At 43.0% G+C, this 24800-nt stretch overlaps 1 protein-coding gene across 1 annotated transcript; it reads left to right on the top strand.

Moving 5' to 3' along the window:
- Positions 1-927: 927 nt before the first annotated feature.
- On the top strand, positions 928-23050 carry KCNK12 (potassium two pore domain channel subfamily K member 12). The gene is made up of 2 exons (XM_067294685.1): positions 928-1279; positions 22081-23050. The coding sequence occupies exons 1-2, from the start codon at positions 928-930 to the stop codon at positions 22974-22976; spliced, it is 1248 nt and encodes a 415-aa protein (XP_067150786.1). The 3' UTR covers positions 22977-23050.
- The last annotated feature ends 1750 nt before the right edge of the window (positions 23051-24800 follow it).

Below are 24800 nucleotides of genomic sequence, written 5' to 3'. Positions count from 1 at the left end.
ATACTTTACTGGTGCGAGTTTCCAATCTTTTTTTTTTAATATTAATGTTATTATTTACTACAAGTCCCGGAGGAATGGACTGCAGTTCTTACTGCAGCCTAACGGATAAGAAAGGATATAGTGTTTGTTTTGAGCAAAACAGCAAAGCAAGAATCCAGTAGCTTAAGGGGGGGGGGGGGGGGGAAGACCTTTCAGATGCAGCTAAAACTGAATGGAAATTTGACACTGACAAGAAGATTTATCATTTTCGTGGGTCTAACTTTCCGCAGTCCCGAAACGGGCGGCTGATCAGAGGCAACCATCGGCGCACCTAAAAATGGCTGGAATTAACGAGTTAGCGTCCCCCGAAGAGCAACAGCCCGAAGCTCGACACCCCCCGCACCCGGGCGGAAAAGCCGCTGTCCGCGGCCGCCCAGCACCCGCCCGCGAAGCGGCGGCGGCGGCTCCGCAGCCCGCGGGGGCGGCGGCCGGGCGGCACCGCCCCGTCCCGCCCCGTCCCGCCCCGCGCCGCCCCGCCGCGCCCGGACGGGGCGCACGGCCGGGGGCGCCGCCCGGCGGGGATGCGGCCGCCGCCCGCCCTCCGCCGGCCCGGAGGGGAGCGAGGGGAGCGAGGGAGGGCAGCGGCGCCTCCGCCTCCCCGCGGCGGGGCCCCCGGCGGCGGCGGCGGCGGCGGCGGCGGCGAGGCCGCGGCGCAGCAGCCCGCGCGCGGCCCCGGGGGCGCGGGGCCCCGCCGCCGGGGGCGCCGCCAGGCCGCGGCGTCGGGCTGAGGGCGGCCGGGCCGGGCCGGGCCGGAGCGGAGCGGAGCGGCGGCCCCGGGGCGCCGCCGCCGCCGCTGCCAGCAGCGCGGGCAGCGCCGCCGCCGGGGGATGACTCAGAGCCGCGGCCCCTGCAGCGAAGCCGCCGCCGCCGCCGCGCCCGCCGCGCACGATGCCCCCGCGGGGGGCGGCGGGCCCCTGCCGCCGGCGGCGGCGCCTCTCGCCCCTCAACGAGGACAACGGGCGGTTCCTGCTCCTGGCCGCCCTCATCGCGGCGTACCTGAGCGCCGGCGCCACCGTCTTCTCGGCCCTCGAGAGCCCGTCGGAGGCGGCGGCGCAGCTCCGCTGGAACCGGACGCTGCACAACTTCAGCCGCATCTTCAACATCAGCCTGCCGGAGCTGCGCGCCTTCCTGCGGAGCTACGAGGCGGCCATGGCCGCGGGCATCCGCGTGGACGCGCTGCGCCCGCGCTGGGACTTCCCCGGCGCCTTCTACTTCGTGGGCACCGTCGTCTCCACCATCGGTGAGCGCCGCCGCCGCGCAGCGCCGGGCACCGCGGGGCACCGCGGGGCACCGCGCAGCGGGACGGGGCCGCCGCGGCCCCCGACGGGCCGGGCCGGACCCTGCCCCGGGGGGGGGGCGGTTGCCATGGCGACCAAAGTTTGGGACGCGGCGCGGAAACGCGCCGTGCCGGCCGCCATGCCGCGCCGCGTCGCCGTGGCAACCGGCAACGGGCGGCGGGGCCGGGCCCCGGGTCCCCCCCCCCCGGCCGGGACCCCGCCGCTCGCGGGGAGCAGCGGCTCTGGGGGGGGGGGTCTCCTTTTTCGCTAAAACAGCACCATAAAGTAAATCTCCTACACGGCGTTTCTTGAGGTAGGGCCCATCTGCGGCTGTCTGAATATTCCTTTAGAAATCCTGCTACTACAGGCGGAAGATCTGACCGATTTTCTTTCTCCGCCAGTTTTTAAGTTTTGTAACGAGCATAATCGTCTCGGGGCTCCTGAGCCTAAATAGCACGCTTTCCATTTATTAAAAAAGGAAGAAGTGCACAGCGTATTATCGCAGTTACGTTCATTAGGTTCGGAAACATCTGAAGATGTTTTATCAATAGTGACTAATCTCTGTAATAGAGTCGTGATGATGACTACAGCAGTGTTGTCAAGTATTGCTACCTTGTGCACTGAGTAATTCAGTTAACTTTTCAAATTCAAGTACATTCAGTAATCCTGTCATTAAGACACCAATCATTGTTAGGCCATCTTCATCACAAGAAGGTATTTTTTTAAAAAGATCATTATGGATGCAAAAAATCAATATATTAACAAAGGCACTCTTTCCTTACACCCACTATAGCGAACAGAGAAATCTTTAGAAATGTAAATGTAGATCCATCCACTTCTTCTCAAATCCTGGCTTCTCCTCTTTGTGGTTATTAAATTGTTTCCTCTTCACTTGCAGGCATTTGTTTGCATCTCCACTCCACTGCACTGTCTGCAGTCAATTGTAATTGTGGAGGAAGTGAAAAACTCAGCAAGATTTTTCATCGATCTTGTCAGGTGTAAATGGGTGAATGAAGTATTATATTTCTCATATTCCTGTGTGTAACCCAGGGCCCAACACTCTCTTTATAGCCAGTAATGTCTACATCTCTTTCATGCAGGATACAGACTGAAGCTTGTTTTTTTCCTGAGCAGTAACAAAGGCCTCATTCTGCCAAGCGTTTTCCACTGAGTACCCTCTTCAGTGGGCATACTACCCCCGATACCTGTTTCTGGGTTACTCACATTATTTTTTGTGGTTTCAGTGGCCCTGCTGCTGAGCAAAGTGCTGCCCAAGGTGAGGAGACGCAGCAGGAAGTGACTCAAAGCAACGGCTGAGTTGTGCCTTTGGGGCACAGCGCGCCGTGAGAGCCCTTGCAGAGCCACGGTGTGGGGGGGTGCCACGTTGTCCGGCTGTGGCAGAAATAACATCTGCTTAAATGCCTGCATCCAGAAGCTGCTGCATCCCATCCCAGCATAGCTCTTATCACCTACGCGTACAGTTCCTGCAAAAGAAGAGGAACTGATACCCCCATCTCTGTCTCTTCTCTCTCACCTCTTCGTGTTGCTGTAGCTGTTTAGAAAGGCAAAGCCAAAAGCGAGGTCAGCTTCTTTCCCGTGTACTAGGTTTGTTCCACCGCACAGCTGTATACAGTTACTGCTGGCAGTTGTGTTTGCACAACAAAAGCAAAAAGCTAGCAAACGAACTAGCTTGCCTGCTAAAAACTGAAAGCTGTGCTAATAATGAAACATGCAAGGAAGCTGTCTCGCAGCCACAGCATGGGCGAAGCTAAACGACAGACATCAAAACGTCACCTTGAGGAATGCTTCCAAAGAGCCATTCTTTCACAGGCCCTTTTTTCTCTCCAAGCCAGCTCCTTTATATACCTAAATATCTGAGGTATCTTTGATTCCACTGTCACCTCGAATACCATATTATACTGGGTCAGAACAATTTCACTCGCATTTATACCACGATTCATTAACGATGAGAATGCTGTCGTTACGTAACCTTACCAAGAAGTATCAGACAGTTAGAGTCAAAACAGCTTGCCTTCCTAAACTATGTTATCAGTTACATGTGTCAAAGCAACTTTATTACTTCAGCTAAACACACTCCAATCCATCAGAAAGCTTTCTTACTCACTGCTTAATGAACAAGTAGATACTGCCTCTGTCAAAGTTAAATCATCTACGGGTTACTCTGTCTCGTACCAGTCAAGGATCCAGCTTACAGAAAACTCCCTGGGTCTTCCTGAATCCTCATTCTTCTCCCACTAGTGTTAATAAAGCTACTAAATCCTAAATACATAGCCAACAATAATGATATAGTCTTCCAGGGACAGGACTGCTAATTTTTTCTGAGTTTTGTGTAAACTGAACAGAAACATGGAACCTCAAACTTTTCTGTCTTCTGTGAAAACAAGGGTTAGACACAGTCAGGTCTGGAAAAAAACGTGTGTTGGAGGGCATGATCGCTCATCTCTGCAAATTCCTGTACCTCCTGCAAGCATTGCAATGATGCAGTCTTGTGCTCCTGGACAGGTGCTCCCTTCCCTCTACACTCCTGCACAGCGAAGGTACGGGGGTCACCACCCACCCTTGTTACGTGCTGCCTAGGGTCGACAAGAATTACCTAGTCTCCACCTGGCAGAGGACGAGGGCTGACCCTAACCCATCCTTCACCCTTCTTCAGCAGGGCTTTTGCCCCATTCCCTCAGGCAGAGTTGAGTGGTTCTTTCTGGCTAGGTGCCTCCTTTCTTTTATTCCCTTGGCTGCAGTTCTGCGTCTCACCTAATTACACAGAATACAAGACACAGTCAAACTCTCTGAGTAAGAAATGCATTGCTGGGATCTTTAAGGTTGGGGGGGCAGGGAGAGGGAGAAGGAGAGAAAATGAAATGTGAGGTCTAATGTTGCTTCATTTTCATGAATAGCCCACAAAGTGACTGACTTATAATCCATAGAACACCTTGATAGCACTCTGGGCATTCATTTTTCATTACTGCATTGTTTGTGGTTGAATAACCAAATGTTGAGTCTATTTTTCATTGTACACATTTGGATTTTCAGAGCTATATAAGAAAATTCTTCAGTCCAATTACCTGCTGTCAGTTTACACCATTTATTCAGTCATTTACTTGACACTTTAAAAGTTATTTTCTTGTATGCAATTATTATTGTTATTTTTGTTCTGATTTCTTTAAGGAACAGCCGGGTGAAATTTATTCTTGATTCGTTTGCATAACGGGCAATAAACTTTGTTTTTCAGTTGACTTTTTTTCTTCCTCAAATGCAAATCACAAATAGTTCCCTGCAGTTTTTTTTACAGAGTGAAAGCAAAGCATAGCCCAGACTAATTTTCTTCTGGGTAAAATGTTGCACAGTATAGCATAATCAACCATAGATTTTCCTATATTCTGGTAGCACACATACATTCTGCTTAGCACACAGGGCAACTACTAGATTTCTGACTCTATCTCTGAGTCTTTGTTTTCAGATGTTTTTTCCTGTCTTAAATGTTAGAAAAAAAATTAGGTACCTACCTACAAAAACATTTTGAGGCATCAGGCTCATTATTAAATTTGGGTTTAAAGCTTCTTATATGTAAATATGCATTTTTCCAAAACCCATCGAAAATCAGGAGATATAATTGCTCTAGAGAAATTCATACAAAGCATTAAAAAAAATGAGGTCAAAAAAAGTACTCCAGTATGTAAACATGATTTTTCAACGAAAGACTTCTAAAATATCCCACAGTGCAGATGGATTGTTTTGGGCTAGAACGTGCCTGGGGTGTAGGCTTTTGAGAAGAGGCCATTGGGGGGGGGGGGAAAGAAAGCCTGCTGAGATGTTCCTTTTCCACCCATTCCTTGTCCCTCAGATAGCATGTTAAATGACTCAGTATTAGTATGGACTAACAGCTCCACCCAAAAGGACGGAGCACGCTCTTCTTCCCTGCTATCTCAAAGTGGTGGCTGGGGCACCCTCCTGGAAGATGAGAGACCACACACAGAGGGGGCCAGGTGTTCATGGCCAGGATACGTGGTCAAAGGATTAGGCGATGCCCTTACAAGGGACACAAGTACCAGAGCTACATTTTAAAAGAGAAGCATGATCCTTGCTCAGTTCTTTGAAGGAGACGTGTCTTTGGCTTGGGGTTTGTGAACCTCAAAGTAGACAAGACACTGCTATAGGAGACGCGCTGTTCAGTACTTTCTATCAGCTAACTAGCTTCCTGTAGCTACAATTTCCTGGCTTAGGACATTGGCTGGGTTAGATCCTGTTTTCTCTGGGTCCTCTGCAGGGACCCACCATATCTACCACATCATTTCTGATTGTGTTCCAGGGGCGAGGCTCTGAAGTCTAGGCACCATAACCACTAACTTCTAAAACCTCCTCTGGCTCTCTTAGTCTTTTGAAGAAATCTTGGGATCCAGAGCTGCTGAAGGTGATAATTGAATGCAAGTAACATGCAAAAGGCAGCCTGATGGCTCAGCAAGTGCACTTTCAAATGTTTGACTGCAGCATCAGCAGCCAATGAGTTAGCCTGCCCAAGAGCAAGCACTTTAAATGGCAATTTAGCAAGAAATTCCACAAATAAGTCTACCTAGATGGTTTGAAGGCTTCTTTAGTGTTGTATGTCAGGATGTGGATTTGAGTGATAGCTGTGGAAGGATCCAGCTATCTGCTCTCAGGGAACACAGTTAATCGCTGTTTACATGACAACACAAACCAAAAAGGCAACAGTCAAACCAAAGTGTAGTTCTGATTAGCATGTTACATTTTCTCAGAGCTGTGCAATTCTGTGAGGTTTGCACAGGCAGCTTTTGCAAAGGGTTCAAGTTACAGGGCCGGTGCTTTCAGATGTGACGTCCTGAAGTTAAAAAGGCAAAACAAAACAAACAGGAAAGCAAAACAAAAGCCCAACAGGCAAAAAAGCAGTTGGAAGAGTAAGCAGTATAAAGCTTTCCTTACTGAGCTGCAGCATCGGGTTATTTGTCTTTGCCTTCCTGTATGCAGTTTGGAGCTGGCACGACCGTTTTTTGCAGAATGGTCTGCTGTGGGCAGATTGATTCCTTTGGCATGTGTAATGTTTTGATCAACGTGCTGGTAGATTTCTGAGAGCTGTTTTCTCCTTCTGGTAGTCTCAAGGAATGAATGAAGGGAAAGAGGCTGAAAGGTTGTCACTCCACATGCTTCTCTGGATATAAGTGATGCTGCAGTGATTTACCTTGGATGGAGACCTGGCTTTCACAGCAATGTTTTCTACTTCCCATAGCTGTATGGGAGCATTGGCTTCTTTGAATACCGCTGATAGAAACTGCCTAAAAGTACGGACATAGGTCAATTGCTCTGCTCAAAGCGGGGAAGTAATCTAAATCGCAGCTTGCCTTTTCTTAGTTGCGAGTGACTACAGGAAGCTTGACTTGGAGTACATCTGTGTAGTTGTACAGGTGACTTGAGATGCCCCCACTGAAGGGTCACAGTAAAATAATTTTGATCCTCAATTTGTTTTTTGCGGAGGGAGGAGAGGGGGGAACCCCAGCACTTGCAATGAAGCCATGCTTTTTTAGAATAGAAACGTTTTCCAAACATTTTGATCAGTCTCAGTACTGCTTAGGGCTTACCTGCCCCTGTAAGATTATGCTAGAACCAGAAATGGAAACATTATTGATTCTGTTATCTAAACTGTGTGTTTTTTACAGAGCGTATCAGCTTGAATGATTTAATCTAAGGGTTTACTTAGAAGGTTTCTTTTTTAATATGATTTTTAAATCTTATTTTTACCATAACATGAAACATAGTATGAAACCATCCTTATCACTGCCTACAGCGCCAGATCATACTGAGCTGAGAAGTCAATTTATCCTTGCAGTCAGCAGACAGTACAGACTCCCTCCGACAAAACCAGCAGCATTTTACTGTGAGTGGAGGAAGAGGGTTTAGACCAATGACCCCCAGCTACCGGTGCTCCTGTATAAATCGAGGTTTCTCACTGCACCAGGCTCTTACTCTCTGTTTCCTTTGGTCAGCAGTCTCAGAAAGCTGCACGTGCTCGCTATGCACCTTGACAGCTTTCAGTCTGTTGAACGCCAACGAGTGACTCCGGCCGGTTCCTCCGTATTCCTCGGCAACCTTGCTGTATGCTGGTTACCATGCCCGTAATAGCAGTGAGGGATCATAATTACTAGGCTTATCACCTGGCCTGGGTACTGCCGGCTCATAAATCCAAATCCCGGCTGAAATTCTGTATGCAGTGTCCCCATGGAGCCCAGCCAGTCCCTAGCCTCTGCCTTCCACGTTTGCTTTTGTGTTGTTCTCTTGAGTATATTCCCCCTTTCCTTGCGGTACAGCTTATCTGATACTCCCCAGGCACGTGCCTTTCCCAGGCACGCTTAATTCCTCTGGCTTCTGCTGCCTCCCTCCCAATTAGCATGCCCTCCTCTCTACTGATGATTTGTTTGCTTGATTAAATTTTGAATGTGTTTCAGGCCTTTATAGTCTTACTACTCCGGTAGTTATTAACTTGAAAGAAGTGAAAAGTAAAGCTTTACAGTCTCTTTCTGTTCCTAATTGCACCTGTCTCTCTTCAGTAGTGTTAATCCTGCTATTGACCCCATTTCTTTTCTCAATCTAAATATTTCTCCCTTCTTTGATTGTCTTCTCTGTTAGTCACAGAACATATGCACTTCGTCATTTTTTCCTCCCTTTTACTGATGGGTCATCTCTGCAAACGTGCCATCTTGCTCTTATGCAAACTTTAATTGCTCTTCATCATAGAGAGAGGAGGAATAGGATTATAGATAGATCTGGTGGCACTTTCATGTAACAATATTCACTCATGCTGTTGTACCAGGAAATACAATTTTTGTTTGTTTGTTTTTAAGAATGCAGTATTACCTTATCTTTGATGCTATTGAAGTCTATGAGAATTTTACTTCTTGTCATAATAGCATCAGGATTAGTTCACAGAAGACACTTGGAAAAAATCTCATCTGTAATATTTAGTACAAAGACAGCTTTTTAAATTTGAAATATAGCCTAACTCAGTCACATGAACCTCGCTTACACTATGAACATCATCTCTTTTTGATAAAGAGATTAGCAACAAGCACATAGCTGAGAGCATTTTGGGACAAAGTAGGTAAGGACAAAGATTGGGGTTCACGTTGGTAAACTTAGAGATGTTAAAGTCCCCCAGAGACCAGTAAATCTTAAATTATATTAAATGCTGCTATTCACAAAAGGTTTTAAGTAACAAAAAGAATTATAACCTAAGGGGCAATTACATAGCAATCCACGCAAATCAAATGTTTAATTTTATGTCTCCTCAGTAGCCTGCTTCTGCTGAAGTCAATGGTATTAGGCCTGTGCACAGAGTGTTAGGAAATCCCACCTTACCCATTTTACTGGCACACTAGGTTTATAACAGAAATGCAAGTCTGATGTTGCCAGCACTTCCTAGAGCCTGTTAGTTATTACTGCATGTAATACATCTCCCTGAGTTCAGTCGGTCTGTTCATGGGAATGGGCAGTACACCTAGCTATAGACATTGCAAGGTTTAAATGCAGTATCTTTTACCAGACAAAAAAATAGAAAGAAAATTAAACCTACTTGCATTAAAGGAAACAAAGCATTAGCATCATTTTCAAGGAATTAGAGCTTTAGCGTGGAATAATAGATAAGACTTTGAAAGGTTTGATGTTAACCTGATTACTTACATAGGTGAGGCACTACTATTACTCATGTTTAAAAATCCACAGTAAGTGCTCCTTACTCGAATCAGAAAAGCAATAACACCTTGACAACAAATGTAGCCTCACAGCGATTTCTCAACGAACTTCAAACTTCCTGAGCTAAGAGAGAACTGTACTACTGCGGCTTCTTCTCCTTTACAAATGACGAGCCAAATGTTCACTCATTCTCAAGTCTTGCCCAAACTTAATTACAGCAAAACCAGCAATTAAGGGGAATTTGCTTAAGTGAGAACCGGATGAGAAACTATAATTCAGTAAATTTCAATTAAAGAGAAAACTGGATAGAATCCTTCCAGTTATTCATTTGAATTGTTAACTAGTCCATCATTTCTTTGCTCAGACTGGATACTATGCAAGCAATACATTCATCTCTCCCGAGGATAAACAAAAAAAAGGTGTCACTTGGGCTCAGCAACATGTGTGTGGAACCAGATCTACCTGAAACCTTTTGGGCTGGAACTGACTGCAATGTAGAGATCTTAAATCCCAAATGGGTTTTAGAGGGGGGAGGGAGGAAAAAACAACCTGTGTGACAAAAATGGTTTGTCCATTCACAAAAACTGTTACTGACAGAGCTGAAAGGATTGGGAAAAGATTTTCATAAGATTTAAAGCTGAAAATGACTTTAATAAATTGGATAAGTTGTTCAATAACATCAAATTTAAAGTAGTTGAGAAAAGTGCAAATACTAAGGAAAGAAAAGTTAAATGCAGAAATACAAAATGAGAAATGATTAGTTAGTCAGCAGTACTGTAGCCCTGTATTTCTAAGACAGTTACTTAAAATTAGGTCTTTGTGCCTTCATGAGTGAAGTAGAAGAGCTGCCCAATATAAGATATCTAGAAATTTGTTTCTTTGCCTTCAGCTATAACTTTTTAAAATAAGGTGCTTTTGAAGCCACATCTAAACTACAGAAAGGTGATGTAGATTTATCAGATTTTTTTCACTAATTCATAACTGTAAGAAGTTTACACAGAAATTCAAAAAAAAAAAGGCCAAAGTGTATAAAAGATATTGCCCAGTGTTTAAGTTCTGTGTGCTACAACTACACCTTTATAAGTTACTCATAAGTCATTAGGTTCACTCTTTGTAAAGCAGAAGAGCCAAGACAGCTATCAAAAAATACATCTTCTTTAAATATCTGCACAAATATCAATGGCAGGGAAAAAAAAAGTCTGTCAAAGTCTTTATTTAATCCAGTGAAAAGAAAAGCCAGTGATTTAACTACTTGACAACCATTCCCATCTGTAAGGCTAAGAAAGCCCAGGAGCCACATCTTGTTTTGTCAGACTTCTTACGTGAAGAAATAAAATACGTGCCTCAGACCACTTGTGAAATTCAGATAATGGTGTTTCTTTGCCTTGAAGAAGCAGCATCGTGAGATGTACTGGCACTGGAGTACAGTACATGCTGCACGTATTCAAGCAGAACCATCTTTCAAAGCAAAATTATGACAACAACAAAAACAGACATTTAATGTGTTCCTTTCTCTTAAACTTTGCATTTTTTATAGCATTTAATCTAAGTGGCCTGCTGCCCAATGGGTCCATAATATCTCAGGAATATAAAAAAAATTAGATGCCATTCTTCTTTTATTTTTTCTCTCTCTCTTAAAGTTCAAAAGAATTTTGTACAGCCTTGGGTCTTCCCAGGCATTGGGAATGCAACTGCAAGTTTCAGTAAACAGCAAAAGCAGACGTGAATGCTAATGTTTGAAACACTCAATTTGAGACGGCAATGCATAAGCTTTTTCTTTAAGGGTGTTGCTTAGATACACAATTATCCACAAAAAAAAAAAAAAATCTCAAAACCAGGAGGAAGGTAAGAGTAGAAGCAGCTTTAAAAGATGAAAGATTAAGATCTTTAGAAATGAAAATCTGAAACAACATTTACCTGGAATTATATCATCAACTGCATCAAAACTGTAGGAAGGTCAGAGAGGGTTTCAGATATTTGACACACCGAGAGAGAGAGAGAGAGAGAGAGAGAGAGAGAGAGAGAGAGAGAGAGAGTGAGTGTGTGTGTGTGTAGGAAATGGGGAATCAGTGAGCTATATCTTCATATATATCCATGGTTACTGAGATTGACCTCATGTATTTCTTGTTTACACCATTCTTTTGTTTTCTGCAGGTTTTCAAAACAGTTACTCTAAATTCAAAGGTGTTTCCTCTGATAGTGTTAAATTTAATCTCTAAGAAATCTCCAAGTTTCAGCTGTAAGAAGTGCTCTGAAATCCTTTAGTGCAGTAAGCGAAGATAGATGCTTCTGCACCCAACATGGAATGTGAATAAGGGTTTGATGACAGCACAACAGCTTTTAAGGCAGCATTTTAAAGACCATTAGCCTCTAATGTGGGGAAGCATTTTTTTTTCCTCAGTAGTACAGATTACTCAAACAACTGAGGAGTGTGTGGGCTATATTTTTCCATTATTAACACCACCATGATTTCAGAAAAGATCATTATAGCAAAATGGTTTTCACCCAGCTGTTAGGGTAAAGACAGACAACAAAACAGAGATACAACTCTCTGATCATTAGATGCTGAGACAGCCATGAGAAGCAGCTCTGAACTAGCTTAGGTCAGTTCATAAGGACACTAGCTGCAACTAAAAGAAAGAGCATTCTTCTTTCATCCACTCTTTCTGGGGACTTCCATTGCAAGGTGGTTTAGCACCAATTTAGCCAACACTAACCCAGATTCTTTCTTGTTTAACCAGCCGCTAGAGCACCCTAGCTGTGCCAAGTGGCAAACTGACAAAACAAGAGGGAATGTAATATATTTATAAAGATTTGCCCAAGAAAGGTATAACAAAACAAAGAGTAGTTTCACTACTTACTTTTATTACTGTAAACTAAACCAGAGTCTGTCCCCAAGAGTTTAACAGAAACAGGATTATTTATAACAGCAATAAAGCTTGAAGCATTGGGAAAAGGTTTATTTATGAACTTTATATATATATATATATATATATGTATGTATGTTAATGAAGACATTAAGGGAGGCTGTCACACTGCAGAACATCTCCATGGTTTTCAGTCCAGAGACTCAGAGTCAGTGAGACTAATACCAGCTTGAAGATCATGGCTTTCTTGTTCTCTGTGTAGTTTGAATTCATACTCTTATGATTATCAGGAACTATCTTTGAATCTTATTCTTTATTGCCTCCTTTTAGACTAGGGCCTCTCTCCTTCATTAGGAACTTTTGTTCTGATACAATGGGATTAACCAGAAATCCAAACATAAGCTTGCCAAAGATTTTCAGCCTTAAGCCTGTGACCATCCTCATCTACTCCCTCTTTAGAGGACCTGGCAGGAAGAATGGGGAACTGCTTAGAAAAGCCTTGCTGCTGGAACAGTTTCTCACTTGGAGACACTGGTGACTTGGCACAAGTCAATACTCATTTGCTTGTACAATGTACATAGAGGAGTAGCCAGCCCCAGTCAGAGAACTGTAAATTGGATACAGAAGATATTTCTGCTTCTTCCTCACCTTGGTTCTGTGCCAAGTGCAGCTTGGCCAGACCAGATGATCAGCCTCCTTCTGTATTTATTGGGCTGTGCATTTACAATAATGGCATTTAATAGTGAACAAGTTTTTGTGTTAGCCTTTGGTGTGCACTTTCTGGTCTCATGCTGTACACATAGAAATGACAACATGCAGTACAACCCAGAAAAAAAGAAAAGCTCAACTACTTCTGGTAGATGAATACAGCGAGAGTGCTGTTGATCCTATAGGTGAAGCTGAAGTCCCAACATTTTTCCTTGTAAGGGCTATTTATCACTCAAACTTAAAAATTTAAACCACTCAAGCTGATAAGTGTCCCTGCTGAGTACTCACTAGAAACTGAAGATCATTTTTTGAAAGCTCAACTAGAAGGGATCAGCATAGAAAAAACACATTAGGCAAAGTCGCTATGAAGAAGAGAAGGTAAATGTACACAAACAGACAGGTTTTAATCAGGTTTTTCCTCTCCCCTTTCCCGGGGGGGGCAGCAGCAGAGAGAAATCCCCAGTGCTCAGATTGTGAGGGCCACCATCATCCACCATCAAGATGATAACACTCCAAATATGCATCCTCCTTGTCAGAGGTCAAGGACAGCTGGCTCTGAAGTGTACATGAACAGCAGCACAGTAGTTACAGATTAAAAAAAATCCCTAAGCTTGGCATGCACTTAGTTTTGAGGTTACTTTTCTTCAAACTGGTCAGCATCGGACCCCACACATCCATTACACAGTCACATATGCCTTTATATCTTCCCTCCCTCCTCTAGTCCATATTTCTGTTTTAGATATATTACTTCCAGTGTTTTCCCACTCAACCCCTCATTCAAGACCCTCCAAAAACCCTCCTGACACCTCAGACACCTGCCTTAGGCATTCCTCCCCTCAAGGAGGAGTCCTCCTCCCATACTGCTGCCACCTCACACTTATTCCACTCAGGTCCAGCATATCCTTCTCCATAAGTACCTCACTGCAGCTCCATCACACAGAGCACCTTCCTCCATAGGCATGAGGTCCTCTCCTCACCTTCTGTGCCAACACAGCCAGGTATCAGCTGTACACAGCAGCAGCTCCATGCACAAGGATCCTGCATGCTGGATCAGGCTCCACAGTCCCATCTCTAAGGGGTTTCCTGAAACAGGTTTCTTTACAGCTCCTTTACACAACAGCCAACAGGGACCCTGACTGGCCACCCTCTCCCCTTCCTAGCAGGGCTGCCTGAAGGACTCCCCTGCTGCCAGCCTGGCACCCTCAGAGCTTTCCCACCCAGCTGCTGCTTCTACTTAGCCTCCAAAATGTGAGGCTCACCTTTTCCCCTCCAAAAGCCCTTCTCCAGGGCACGTGAGTCCCCTCTTAAATTGCAGGATCAATCATGCCTCTCATTAGCCTCCACAGCCCTTTCTGGCACACTGGCATCCTCCCCACTGCAGGTGCCTCATCCTCAGCAACCCGCCCCCTTCCCACAGGGTAGCCCCTTCGCAGCATCCTGTTGCTGCAGGCTCCACCTGCATCCTACCACTGTGTTTCCCAAGGGCTCCAGTCCCCCATGCAGCCCCCAGGCCAGCGCTGCCAAGGCTTCACAGGTGCTGGATATCCACAGCACCACTTCCCTGCAGGTGCAAACCTGGGTGCAGAGTTGCCTTCTTGGTCTCCTCCCTGATTCCTTGCAGCAGTCTTCCCACCCACTCCCCCAAGCCAAGCCTGGCTGCTTACCAAGAGCTCCTGCTACCCAGCAGACAGAAATGATCAGGGGATTTTCTCTCCTGGTCCTGCTCAGCCAGTGGGAGTGAGTCCGCACACATATATCTGGGCACCTGCTTCACAGGGTCTTCCTCACAGCCAGAGACTAAACCCTCTGCATGTAGCCTGAAATAAGTCTGTTGCAATGGCTTCGCTCCTGCACCCCTGTGCCAGGGTGCAAGCCCCTCTCTGCAAGCTGGACGCTGCACAGGTCTTGCCACAGCTCGCCGGGACCCTCACAGAGCCCCTCACTGCCTCCCCTGAGTGCAGGATCCCGCGCACAGGGTGGGTGGGCACACCACCACTTTTGGGCACAAGCAGCTGTCTTTAGTTCCCAGCTGACTTGATTGCACCCCTCACTGCCACCCCGAAGCTTCAGGGCTCGCTGTGCCCTCCCGCAGGGACGCCCCGTGGGAGCCGCAGCCCTCACCCGAAGCTCCTTGCCTTGGCAGCCTGAAGCCTGCCTTCCCCCCGAGCCCAAGCCCACAGGACTGGCAGGCGCGCAAAGCAGCCCAGCCTGGCAGAGGAAACGGGGCTCTGGCATCCTTGGCCTGATGAAGCTGCCCCATCACCTCTCAGCCCTTCGCACAGGGTACTTCTGCCTAGCCCTGTATTTGGTCCTCACCCAAAACTACGTGCTTTTAAGCTCTTTGATTCACTGTCTGGCATGATTTTAGGTTAGACTATCATTCGCCTCTGCAGAAAAGGTTTTGTACCTCTCAGTCTCTTTTTATACTCTTCACACACACACAGGAAAACTGACAATTATTTAGTAGCTTTGCCTTTTGTTTAGTTATTCATTATTATGGTTGCCAATTTAATCACTTGTTTCGCAAAGAAGCTTAGGTATTTTAGGCTGACAACTCTATTAACTCTCTTGAACGCCAGAGTACTTTTAAGAGGAATGAAATGTGGCCATGACCTTTCAGGCTGTGGTTTAAATCACAGCCAGCCAGCACAACACTGAACATGATTGATTCTGGTATTCACTGATGTTACGCATAGCAACATTTTGGATAAACACTAACTTGATCACAGTTGTGTATAAACAGAATAAAATTAGTACTGTAGACAACCCTTTAATAATTGCCTGCAGCTCCTTGAAGCTCCTTAATGTTCAGTTAATCATTGCCTGGCTCTCTTCTCCCAGCACGGATTCTTGTGAACAACCATTGTCTCAAGCATCTGACTAATATTTCAACGGTGGAGATAAAATAAAGAGCAATAGGAGTGACCTGGCTGGTTTTCCATTGGATTTATTGGGTTTATCATAGTGCTCTTTCAGGTCACAGAGTAGACTGGGAATCTTTTTTTCCAGTCTCTGGTGAGGTTGGTGCATGTGTGCATATTTGTATATACTGAGCAGTCATAGGAGTTAGGGGAAAAAAAGAAAATAACAACTGTTCTGGCCCACCACAAGTGCAGGACTAGTTCACAAAGCAAATCTACAGGATCTCTGACCACCTGTTTAACATAGGTTTTGGGGAGAGTAATTCCGTGACAAAAGAACAGTATTAAAGTTACAAAAAATTTAGGAAATGCCAGAAGCAGCCTGCATATTCAACTTTAATTGGTATATATATTACCAAGTCTATATATTACGAAAGTCCTTAATTACATGGCCACGTATTATTTTTTCCATGGGATATCTACTTCAGTACCTTGGATCTTCAGGTCTGCAGCACATTTGAGGACCCAGAAGTGGCTGTTACCTGTAGCAATTTTATCTCCTTTGTTGTGGAGGTTTGACCGTATATAGGGATTAAGTCTCACTCAACAGACAGGGTTGTCACAAGATAAAAAGCAATTTCCCACACTCTTGTCCTGAGGTATCCTTTGGCAAATGCAGACTAAATTCTTTCATTGATTTTCTTTGCAGTTACTGCAGAGTAAGACCATGTACATGGCAGGTGATCACTGAGGGCTGCAAGCTCATGTAAAATACAGGTTAGACCAGCCCTAAAACTGCAGTGGTGCCTCGCGTCCTCAAACTTAGCATGGGTCCAATTTTAAGTTTCTTAATGCACACAATGCTGAACAGCCTGATACAGAAGGCCCCATTCAGAAGCTCTGTTTTCAGATTTTAATGTAAATGAGACTAAATGCAATTGTACATTAAGTGTAAAGGCTTTTGCAATGAAAAAGATCAAAAAAATTTAATATTCAAGCCCAGAGGGCACTATTTCAATAAAGCCATCTGACAAAAATATTAAGGGAAAGTAACATTTTCATTCATAGTCTGAAAATGCAAACCCAAATGCAGAAATTACCTCATAGTATTCTCAAACCTTGGGTAAAAGTGCCTTATGCAGCAGAAGAGTTTTCCATCTGCAGCAGTTTATCAGTTCTAACCTGTGACCCTGTATCCAAGGCAATGGTTTCTGGATATTAGGTGTTAAGGATCTATAGAATAAGTGAGAGGTAGTTGTGAAATGTACATGTATAATTCTATCAAGGAGAATAACAATGAAATGCTAACACATGAAAAGGGGTGAAGGGAGCACTAGAACCTGAATATGGAATTGTAGTCTCGAAATTCAAAATATGGTGTTTTCTTCCCTCATACAGTACATCTATTAGTCAGTCAAGACCTACCAAGACTATATGGGAAAGCCATGAAGTAAAACAAGGGTAGAAAAATCATGAAACAGCATTGGGGGCTTTTAGTTTGTTTGTCAGTTTTCTGTAACCCACACCTCTAGTGCACCAGCTCTATATCAAGAACTTCATTCCCTCCAGAAGCAGCATTCTGGTTATAGGGTTTTTTATTATTTTAAAAAATCATTTGTTTAAAAAATATATTCAACAATTCCAGCTTATTTTGACTCCTTTAAATATAATTGTGTCATTCATAGATGATCCTACTCCCCTGCTTTAAGTGCTATTAGACTCTGGAATTTAAGGTGATAGTTCAGTTTTGCTGACTTGCTGTGTAAGCCAAGTACCATGATAAGACACCTGTATAAGAAAAGCGGAGAGCTTAGCTCAAAGGGACACAGACAGATAGTGCTATAGTTACAGCTGAAAATTTTTCTGCATTCTGAATTCTTGTGTCCAGTTTTCAGGGTGATCAAAACTTTCCTCCATCTCTGGGTAAATATATCTTTACTGGAAAACTTTCATCCTTCTAATTTCAAAATATAAAAAAAAATAGTAATCACCAAACCAATTGGCCTGAGAGAAGAACTCATGAGATACTAAAGCCACTATTCCTTTTTGTTTTCTGGCACCAATGATCTCTTTTACCCATAAAAAAGTGCAAGCCTCATTGATAGAAGCACCAGTGTATGAAAATAGACATGGCCTATGGGATCTGTGCACAGCTATGTGGTAACTGTAGAAGGGGCCAACAGTGCATATTTGTATGGAGCCACAGCACAGCAGATCCCCCTCAGAACTATTCCTGACCATCAAGACTTTTGTCCATTTTTTCACACATCTAGGAACAAGATGTGTTGTCAAGATTTTAAAGAAAACTACAGAGTCACTGACTGAATATTCAGAAGAACATTCTTCATCTTTCAGTTTAATAATCCAAGAATTCAATTGTAGCAGTAAAATAAAATTTAAAAATTAAAAAAAGAGCAAGGGGTGAGCATTACCAAACTAGTGATCTTCCTGCTAGCTCTAGAGAAGCAGAAAATCTATTATCTACTCAAGGACATTTCCCCTAATCAAGACTCTAACCCCATGCCTTCCTCCCTTCTATCCCTCTTATGATGTACCCACCCATTTCCAGAATAGGAGTCCATCTCTATGAACCATGAGCTTTTACTGAATGTATTTCCCCACTCTAGTACCTCAACCCTATATCCTGGATCTCCCACTTCCTCCTACCACATAGCTCTGCATCCAGCTCCTGCCTTACCATCCAAGTCCATCCTATTCTCCTCTTGCCGGAAGCAGAAATATTACTCCTGAATGAGTTCCTGAGTGTACCCAGGACTTGGAAACTCCTTTCAACATGCAACTACTTGTTACAACAATAGATACTTTATTTTTTTACTACTACTTAGACGTATAGAAAGCTTTCACAGAAGCATGCGCTTGTGCAGTCGGCCTCAAAGGGAATCTCACGGGCTGTCCCCAGCCTACAGACACAGGCATGTGGCAACCCTTTCGGTGTGAGTGTGAAGTGGGGGGCAATCAAATTACAAGGTTCTTCAGAAGATAACAGCCATTTTTTTCTGTTTTCCAAATATAACAACTAATTATTCTTGTCTTGTTAATATTATCTTGGTAGTGAATAACCTATACTGTTATTGTTTTGTTTAATACAGTTCTCTTATACCTCTGCTGCCTTATAGATGCACGCACACACACACACATTTACTACAAAATTTCCTTGTGAGATCCCCATGAGATAAGAAAGCACTAGAGCCACCACAGAAAGACACTACTCTCTGACAACTAGGAACTCTGTACTGATATTTACTCTTGCCATGATGCTGGCATCTGTGTAGCTCCACATCGCATAAGTTCCAGCTGTTTTGGCCAGAAAGAAAAGAGAATGTAAACTTTGTCTTGGGCTTGACACTTCTGGGGAAAGGAAAAAGCACTCAGATTGTTTCATGAGGGTTTTATTGATACTCGGGTAAAAGCCAAGTAAGGAGGACCACATCAGATACCAAGCTGATGAACGTGGTACAGATGGCTAGAATAACAGATAGCCACCCACAGAAAAAAAAAGCAAGTGCAATGAGAAGTGAACCACAGGCACATAGATTTTTCCAAGTTTGTCCAATTGCACTGTCTCTTGTATCCATTACCAATTTAAATAAACAAATCAAAACCCCAATAAGCTGAATAGTAACTACAAGACCTATCATGCAATTCAGGATGAGGGAATTATTAATTAATGCTGGCACTTACCCATGAGAGGCTACTGAAGGATAAGAGTTATTTGAGAGTTTTTATCAGCTCATGTCTACTAACTCTATTTGTTTGAGGAGAGGAAGTATTGAGCACTTGAAATTAATGCTGTCATAGAGCTTGTATCTGAAGTGGTAGGTCGGAGTGGGGCAGAATTTGCATGAGGTTGGCTGAAACACTGAATCCTAGTGTCTGAACCACACAAAATCAATCCCAAGGTACCTATAAAATAAATGCTAGTGTCATGCAAACTGCACAGCACCTTTCTGCTTCTTTCTGTGTACCAAATCAGAAGCACAGCCAGTTCTGAATGAATTTATTTCATCCAGGGATCATGACATATTTAGCCTTGAGAACAGACTGAACTCAAATGTACCAGGACTAACTCCTCATAATCCAAATGGTGCCAAAGAGACAAACACAGATAATGAAGGAATACCCTGTGTGAAGAGTACAGGAGTGTATTTCTGTTTGCTAGCTGTTGAAGGAGGACCTAAAGATACTAGATTTACTTGGTCTTACTTTGCACGTTATGTGTAAGTCTTAGCTCTCTTGTTGCAGTGGTGTGTAGCACCCTTTCACCTTGCATAGCTGACATACTGAATTTTGGTAAAATGTGCTTCAGAAATCTCAACTAAACAAACTGTCGAAATACAAAACTTCACCACCTCCCATGAGTGATCACCAGGAAATTCTAAAAAGCATGAGTGGGTTTACAGCTTGATCTAAACTGTCACTATCTTTTTTGAATTAATAAATGTGTTTAGCCATATGTGCTACAATAAACCCATTTATTTTGATTGTGATGTTCACATGCTTACACTGAAACACAAGTTTAAATGCTTTGCTGACGAGGCATGGGCTAACAGATGCTAGCTCCGTAATTAGTTGGCCCTATAATCCTAGCTGGCAACTGCAGCAGACTTCCTTACTTCTGAGGACCAGGCACTAATGGATATTGATCATCAAATGAAAAAGCTCCTCCAAGCAGCAAAACTGACTCAAATAACAGCTTCATCCCACAGACAAGAAACTGAAATGAGCATCCTATCCAGCCATATTAAGTCTGAGACCCACAAGGTAGATTTGGTGAAGTCTACTCAGAAGGTAGCCTATTAACATGACAAAATGGAGAGCCCACGGGTCCAAAAACCAAAATCTAATTACCTAATTTTTTATTCTCTGGTAATATTCCGCAAATGTGTCACTCTCTTTTATGGACAAGATTCTTTTTCTACTGTGAAGGTACTAATGATGCAATAGAGTCTGAATTACTGGAACACAGATGTCTGAGCGTACAAAATCTATTGTGAAAGCAGGAACATCTCTTTCCTCACACACCTTCATTTAGTTGAGAGGCATACTTCAAAGTTTACTTGCCAACCATTTAATTTCTTTTATCAACAAATGCAAAGTTTTGTATGAATGAAATGTGAATATATATATATATACACACACAAATATATATATACACACAAATATATTTCACAGAAAATGCAGCCATTAAAAAATAAATAAATAAAGTTCAAGCAGCAATCTCAACTCATTATATATAGGAAATATTTTCCTGTTTCTGTTTAAAGGTGCATCATCATAATAAAGCAGCTGTAATGATTTCATTATGAGAACATTATCCATTAAATGTAGCTCTTTTTTTTCCTAGCAAACTTCTGTTAATGTGGTCTGATGTTGATATTTACTTCTCTGAATATATTCCTTGCTCACCATTTTCATAAAACAGTGACGTAAAGAAATTCCAGCATATGGATTTTGGCAAACCATTCATTTTGATTATATGTGGTTATTTATTCATGGGACATGATCAATCACCTCAGTCCCATCAGTTCACTTTTTGACTGAATCACCAAGTATTTTTAAAGAGAATAGCAGTAGCAAGGACAATACCTACAGAATTAAGTTTCTGAAGAATATTCCTGAGATGAAATGTGAAGTAAGTGTTATTCATTTTTATGAAAAACTGATAAATATCAACACATAACATGGGGAAAACTTACCATACTTATTTGCATAAAAAATTAAGATCACTTTTGCTGTTATTTAAGCATCTATAGCTACAAGCCATTACTGTTTATATTTAAAATAATGTATATGAGTAATATCAAAACATACTTCATGTAAAGAAGAGGTGAATTAATATTGCTTCTGGATCTTTCCAGAGTTTGTACACTCTGATTTTTCCATTTAACCTTGTAGCAGTGTTCTACATTGCTCTAACTATCAGGCTGCAAGGTCCTAGTGTTCCCAGTCTGACGCATGGCTCTGCAGCATGGGTATCTTGCCACTGACTTGAACGGGGCCATGGCTTTTCCTTTGTTCCATTCTTATATCAGGTGGGCTAATTGGAGTTGGTATTTGGTTAAGACTTTAAAGTGCTGTTACTTTTAAAATAATACTCCGTTTTTGGGGGGGTTGTTGTTATAGAAACTGAAATCTCCTATCTTCTCAGAGGAGGTGGTATACTGTGGTAACAATGAGGCTACGCTGATTTACAGCTTGTGAATAGAGTACTTAAACTTTCCAGTATGCCATGTTGGTTCACATGAGTAGAAGCAAGGAAATGGCCTGTTCACCTGCTCTTGCCACAAAGAGGTTTGGGCTTAGGAATGATTTTCACCTGAATTTGCAGCATTCTCCCAAATACCATAGTGTTACTCTGTTAATACACTGCTTTTCATCTCTGCAAGACTTTTTTGCTCTCTCTTGAATTCTAGTCATCTTGTTGCCCTTTGTGTCCTTTGTCATTCTTTACAAAACTTGGTTTCAGGCTGACCTAAGCTGATTTAGAAATAGCACTCTTTCTTTTATCTGGTGAGATGGGACCTATGATAAGAGTTTATACAGGAACAACTATGCCATTAATGTTACCCATTTATCTCCACGCTTCTGCAGGTTTTGGAATGACCACACCAGCAACCGTGGCTGGGAAAGTATTCCTCATTGTTTACGGCCTTTTTGGGTGCGCTGGGACTATTCTTTTCTTCAACCTCTTCTTGGAGCGTATTATCTCTCTCCTGGCTTTTATCATGAAGGCTTGCCATGAGAGACAGATGCAAAGAAGTGGTCTCCTACCTCCCAACTTCCGAAGGGGGTCAGCTATCTCTGGGGTTGGCAGCCTTGTCGGGTGGAAGCCATCCGTTTATCATGTGATGCTGATCCTAGGAATTTTTGCTATCACACTTTCTTGCTGTGCCTCAGCAATGTACACAGCAGTGGAAGGATGGAACTACATTGACTCCTTGTACTACTGCTTTGTCACCTTTAGCACCATCGGCTTTGGAGATTTGGTAAGCAGCCAAAATGCTGTATACCAAAATCAGGGTTTATACAGATTCGGAAACTTCATATTTATATTAATGGGGGTATGTTGCATTTACTCTCTTTTTAATGTAATCTCAATTGTAATCAAGCAAGTTTTGAACTGGGTGTTGAAAAAATTCGAATGCAGATGTTGCCCAAAGTGCCATAAATCAAGTGCCCGCCTTGGACGTCGCAATGCCATTACCCCAGGAGCTCGCCTACGCCGACATAACATCTCTGTGGAAACTGATGGACAGTACGACAGCGACACTGAAGGGAGGAGGCTTTCTGGAGAGATGATCTCTATGAGGGAGCTCACGGCATCAAATAAAGTCTCTCTGGCCATTTTGCAAAAGCAGTTGTCCGAGACAGCCAATGGCTACCCAAGGAACGTTTGCATCAATACAAGACAAAATGGTTTCTCTGCAGGGGTGGGTGCTCTAGCCATCATGAACAATAGATTGGCCGAAACAAGTGATTCTAGGTAGAGTTTTTGAAATTTTCTTCTATAAGAAAATGATGCTTTCTTATTGTTTCTTTAATAAAAATAAAATGGTGATTAGGGTGGAATTATCAGCATAAACTCCTGGAAAGTCTTAAATTCAGAGACAGACTTGGTATTCATTGGATGTTTAGCAGTTTAGTTTCTGTTTTTTTTAATGAGTCTTCTCTAATATGCAGTAACATCTTAACCATAATGTTATGATTTTCCCCATAGCAGGTGTTGGGAAAGACATTGTGTAGAATTTGATGCAATTTTAGAAGAATGGTGTGCATGGTTAAGATGGTATCTAAAACAACATATTCTTTTTCAGAAAATAGCCTGAACCAAACTCTGTGTTAAAGTGCATTCTGGGCAAGTTCAGTTCCAGATTCAAGCTTGAGGGCTTAGGGCCGGCTTAGCCAGTATCTCACAGTTTGGTGAAGGCTGGATCTGGCCCTGAACTTTGTACTTGATGCTCTTCACCAGTTCCTCATGCCAGGCCTGTATATAACATACATGTAGGTGACTGCAATTACACGATCTTCAGGGTGATTCTGATTACTCACTTGATTAATACTACTGATTTCAATGGTAGAAGATCAAATTGACTTAACTCCCCTGACTATGAATGATGTTTTTCAGCCAGTCTTGTCTGAAACACTACCTGTTACCTGACTCTTTAAAGTCAGGGAGTTATCAGTTAGAACAACCACGTTAGAACATGCAAAACTATTCCTACCTGCTGAGTAACTAAAAACAGGCAATTGTCAGCTTCAGTACTGACCTCATTCAATGCAAGAGAAGCCAATATTCACCTCTGATGTCAAATGTTTGTAGTGCCACTGAAACGTAAGTTAAACAGTTTATTTTGTTAGTTTTACATGAAAATAAGCTGCTAAAGTGAATGTAAGCTCTCTCTATTGTCATAAATTTGCATCTTCAATGTTATTGCAGAGGTTCAGGCAAATATTTTCTTTGCAGTTCTTGATGGCCCCCAACACAGTGCTTGTTTTCAACAAATCTGATAGTGAAGCTTACAGGAAAGAGCATTGCTTCAGAACTCCCCCAGAAGCCAACTTCTTCCAAAATGTTGATACTAAATCATAAATTGGTCCATGCTATTGTGTTAACTCGTATTTACCCTGTGTTAGTCCAGACTGCTTAAGAACCAGAAGACATAGCTTGACAAATGACCGCAGAGGAATTTCTGCAAATCTCTTTCAGAATAATTTACAAAGCTCTAGGTCATTTCTCTAAACTCTCTGTACTATGCTATTCCTTTAATGCTGTGAAGATAGTAAAAAGGCTTCGGCTGATTTCAGCAAGAAACACAATCCAAGCTTGAAGTCTGAGAAACCATGGCGGCCTACTCTTGAAAACTGCTTGGCTAATAATAGGCAAGGTCATGACTATTAGGTTGATTGCTGAATAAATTGAAAAAGCTGGAATATTGGAAATGTTTGAAAATATTTCCATGAAGTTTCATACAGATATTTTGTTAGTTTGTCTTGCAGGGGTTTGGGGTCTCCACCATTTTGCTTTTCTCTAAATTTGTAGGAGTGCAAAATGTTTTGGAATTTAACCTTGGAAAATTAACTTTTAATTTGACAGCCTGAGGTTTTGCACACCTCAGCCTGCCAGTGGAAGTGTAACAGCGATTATATCTTTTGTCTAAAGGAAAAGGAATTGGAGCAGTAGATAAAACATCATGCCAGGATCTATATCATACTGTAAAAGCAGTCACCACTTTTATCAAGATACGTGTGGCAAAAAATGCTCAGTAATGTATGTGTTCTGTATCTATGATACAGAATCATAGTTAAGAATA

The sequence above is a fragment of the Apteryx mantelli genome, chromosome 3 (genome assembly GCF_036417845.1).
Source record: "Apteryx mantelli isolate bAptMan1 chromosome 3, bAptMan1.hap1, whole genome shotgun sequence".
In the NCBI taxonomy this organism is placed as follows: Eukaryota; Metazoa; Chordata; class Aves; order Apterygiformes; family Apterygidae; genus Apteryx; species Apteryx mantelli.
The sequence above is the reverse complement of the archived record's forward strand: the minus strand, read 5'-3'. Positions and strand labels throughout refer to the sequence as shown.

What these genes read in the sequence shown, in the direction of transcription:
- KCNK12 (XM_067294685.1), top strand. Translation starts at nt 928, where the DNA reads ATGCCCCCGCGGGGGGCGGCGGGCCCCTGCCGCCGGCGGCGGCGCCTC. An exon ending in CACCGTCGTCTCCACCATCG is followed by an intron (nt 1,280 to 22,080) that starts GTGAGCGCCGCC and finishes ACGCTTCTGCAG; the next exon opens with GTTTTGGAATGACCACACCA.